The 3455-nt window shown below is 55.3% G+C and overlaps 2 protein-coding genes across 2 annotated transcripts in view; one reads left to right on the forward strand and one right to left on the reverse strand.

Annotated features, from left to right (window-relative positions):
- Positions 1-2396, forward strand: part of GADD45GIP1 (growth arrest and DNA-damage-inducible, gamma interacting protein 1) — a 2570-nt gene extending 174 nt beyond the window's left edge. Inside the window, exons 2-3 of the mRNA XM_010855455.1 lie at positions 1-301; positions 2039-2396. Coding sequence (XP_010853757.1) covers positions 1-301; positions 2039-2357 — 620 coding nt within the window. The 3' untranslated portion in view covers positions 2358-2396. The remainder of the gene's footprint in view (positions 302-2038) is intronic.
- A 778-nt stretch (positions 2397-3174) lies between these two features.
- The window catches only part of RAD23A (RAD23 homolog A (S. cerevisiae)), a 5807-nt gene continuing 5526 nt past the window's right edge, over positions 3175-3455 (reverse strand). Inside the window, exon 9 of the mRNA XM_010855529.1 lies at positions 3175-3326. Within this exon, the coding sequence (XP_010853831.1) occupies positions 3175-3326 (152 nt within the window). The remainder of the gene's footprint in view (positions 3327-3455) is intronic.

Raw genomic sequence — 3455 nt, forward strand, 5'->3', positions numbered from 1 at the left:
CCCTGGGCCCGGGCTCCCGCGGCTACCGAGCGCCGCCGCCTCCGCGCCGGTCACGGGAGCCCTGGTGGCCCGACCCGGATGACCCACTGACCCCGCGCTGGCAGCTGGGGCCGCGCTACGCAGCTAAGCAGTTCGCGCGGCATGGCACCGCCTCCGGTGTTGACCCCGGTTCTCTGTGGCCGTCGCGGGAACAGCTGCTCGAGCTGGAGGCTGAGGAGCGAGAATGGTACCCGAGCCTGGCGGTCATGCAGGAATCGCTGCGGGTGCAGCAGCTGGCCGAAGAGCAGAAGCGACAAGCCAGGTGCGTGCGTGCAGTCGGGCGGGAGCGGGACTGAGGGCCGACGGTGAACTGTGCATCAACAGTGCTTACTCCATCGGGCGGTTTGCATGCAGTATTTACGTGCACGCTCACCTAGATGCGAAAAGACTTCTGGCTAAGTTCATTTAGTCATCGGTCAACAAATCTTTACATAGCGCCTACTCTGAGCAAGGCTATGTCCCGGGTGCTGAGGGCATAGTGGGGAACAAAATGAATTTCAAATGGTGACCCAGAGTCATTAGGAAGATAAAATTGGGTGGAGCCTGCAGGCCTGAGGGTGACTTCGCCCTGGTAGGCCTCAGGCTTGTCCGAAAACTTGACATTTAAAATGTTTAAGCAGAGACCTGTTGGGCTTCCCTTGTGGCTCAGCTGGTAAAGAATCCACCTGCAATGCGGGAGACCTAGGTTCGGTCCCTGGGTTGGGAAGATCCCCTGGAGAAGGGAAAGGCTACCCACTCCCATATTCAGGCCTGGAGAATTCCATGGACTGTATAGTCCATGGAGTCACAAAGAGTTGGACATGACTGAGCAACTTAAGAGAGAGATGAATGATCAGCGGTAGCTATGTAAAGATCTTAGGGAGAATGTTCTTGGTAAAGGGAACAGCTGGTGCAAACGCCCTGAGGTAGGTATGTGCTTTAAGAAACAGCCTGGACATTAGTGTGGCTGGGGAGGTGTGAGAGGTAATGGAGCATGGGATCAAGGGTACAGATCGGACTTGGGAGGCAGGTCTGAAGGACTTAGAGGGAAGAATGGAAGCAAAAGCGAAGATATTGATTGTGCCACTTACTGAAGAGAGGGGGCAGCGAAGGCAGGCGAGTGTGTTCCTGGTGTTTACTGTTCTTGTCCTCACAGCAGCTCTAAGAGGAAGAGGGAATCACCCTTATTTGAGAGATAGGAAACTGAGGCCAAGGAGGGTGAAGTCACGTGTCCAGTTGCCCAGTGAACGAACAGAGCTGGGATGTGAACCTATGTCAAATAAACCCAGTTATCCCAGCTGGCTGACCCTACCATGGGGCTTTCAGTTTCATGTTGCTAATCCTTAAAATGGAACAGTGACTCACACCTACCACCTATTGGAGGGAAAGGTCCGATTCATTTCTTGCCTCCACTCCTGTATCTAGAAGTGGGCCTGGCATAGAGTGGGTACTCATTGATGTCTGTAGGATGAAGGAATGTGCTATGGGAATAACACGTGGCACTTGGATGGCTCAGGAGACAGCTCAGGGAAATGCTGGGTTGACTTGGGGTCTGCTCCTAGAGTGACTGGGGCTTGCTCAAGGTTAAATACATATTTATTTCCTTGGCGGTTCAGATGGTAAAGAATCTGCAATGCAGGAGACCGGGGTTTGATCCCTGGGTTGGGAAGATCCCCTGGAGAAGAAAATAGTTACTCACTCCAGCATTCTTGCCTGGAGAATTCCATGGACAGAGGAGCTGGCAGCTAGTCCATGGAGTCTGAGAGAGTCAGACACAACTGAGTGACTAACACTGTCACTTTCACACTAGTTCCTCTCTCCTGCCTCTTGCTTCACTTGTCAAGGACTTTTCTTGACAGTTTTAATGACCACCATAAGCCTTCCCAATCTTTCATCTTGAAATATAGGGGAGCTGGAAGAGGCAGGATGTGGGCAAAGGCTTGGGGGTGGGAGGTGGGTGGATGGGTACTGCTCTGGCTGGGTGGGGCTGCCCTCACCAACCACCCTCCTTCACCGGCAGGGAACAGCTCATTGAAGAGTGCATGGCCAAGATGCCACAGATGATTGAGAACTGGCGGCGGCAGCAGCAGGCACGCAGGGAGAAGGCGCAAGCAGACAAGGAGCGGAGGGCCCGGCTGCAGGCGGAGGCCCAGGAGCGCCTGGGATACCACGTGGACCCGAGGAGTGCCCGCTTCCAGGAGCTGCTGCAGGACTTGGAGAAGCAGCATCGCAAGCGCCTCAAGGAGGAGAAACAAAGAAAGAAGAAGGAGGCACGAGCTGCTGCGATGGCCGCTGCTGCGGCCCAGGATCCAGCAGACTCTGAAACACCCGACTCCTGAGCTGGGTTCTTTCCCAATAAAACTTGCCCCACCCCTGAAGAGCTATGTCCTCTCTTATCACACCCCTCCCTGGGCACATTGGTTCCTTCTCCAACACCTGGAGCCAGGGAATCCCCCACCCTTCCCTGGCTCTGCTCACTCAGGGGACTCAAGACCATGCTGACCAACTTGGGCTTCAGGGGGAAAAGGGGGCGGGGCACAATGGGGAAATAATGGAGGAGCAGATGGCAGAGGAGAAGAAGGCTTCTGTTTACCAACATTAATCTCCAGTAATTAGCCAATTACCAGGGGGGAAGTGTAGCCAAAACAGACTGTGGTGATGATGGGGGGGTGGAAAGAGCAGCAGCCCTTCCAAGGCTGGGGCCCACTGCCTGGGAATAACACAGCTTGGTGGTGGGGGCGGGGTACACTAGGAGCCACAATCTGCAGAGGCAGACAGACCCCTCTGCCCCTTTCATGGCATTCCCCCATCTCCTGTGCCCAACTAGCCCCTAGACCCAGACCAGCTGGAGTGGGAAGCCCCAGTAGGGATGAACCACAGGACTGGCTTTTAAAACTTTATTCACTTCAAAACCTTTATCAGAGACAACAGTTCTCTTCTGGGGTGGGGGACTAGCCTCAAACTCCAGAGCAACTCTGATGTTTCCCCTTCCCCAAGCAGGACAAACCAGACCTTCCCCCCGCCAGCAAAGGGATGCAGGATGGAAGCCTAGGCCAGACCACAGAGGAGTCCTTGGGCCTCTTGAGCGTTCACCCCAGATGGAAAGATGTGAGACACTCCAATGGAGGATCAAAAGTTTGGAGCTCCAGCTTCCCCTCACCCTGGAAGACGGCGGGGGAGGTCTCGGGGGCTCTCTGGTGGGGGTGGGGAAGCAAGCAGCCGCCTCTCCATCTGGCTGCAGGGAGCTGGGACACAGGCCAAGAGGGGCCCATCTGTCACCTCCAGTTCTGCCAGCTCCTTAGAGCAGGCTGGGCTGGGGTGGGGGATGGGGAGAGGGGGACAGCTGTCTGGCCCAGGTCTTTTCAGGCCAAGATGGGAATGAGGGACCACTTTAGGAGAGTGGGAAGTTGGGTCGGAGTTTCTTTTTTTTAGTTTTT

This window comes from Bison bison, unplaced genomic scaffold, assembly GCF_000754665.1.
Source record: "Bison bison bison isolate TAMUID 2011002044 unplaced genomic scaffold, Bison_UMD1.0 scf7180017864365, whole genome shotgun sequence".
Classification (NCBI taxonomy): domain Eukaryota; kingdom Metazoa; phylum Chordata; class Mammalia; order Artiodactyla; family Bovidae; genus Bison; species Bison bison.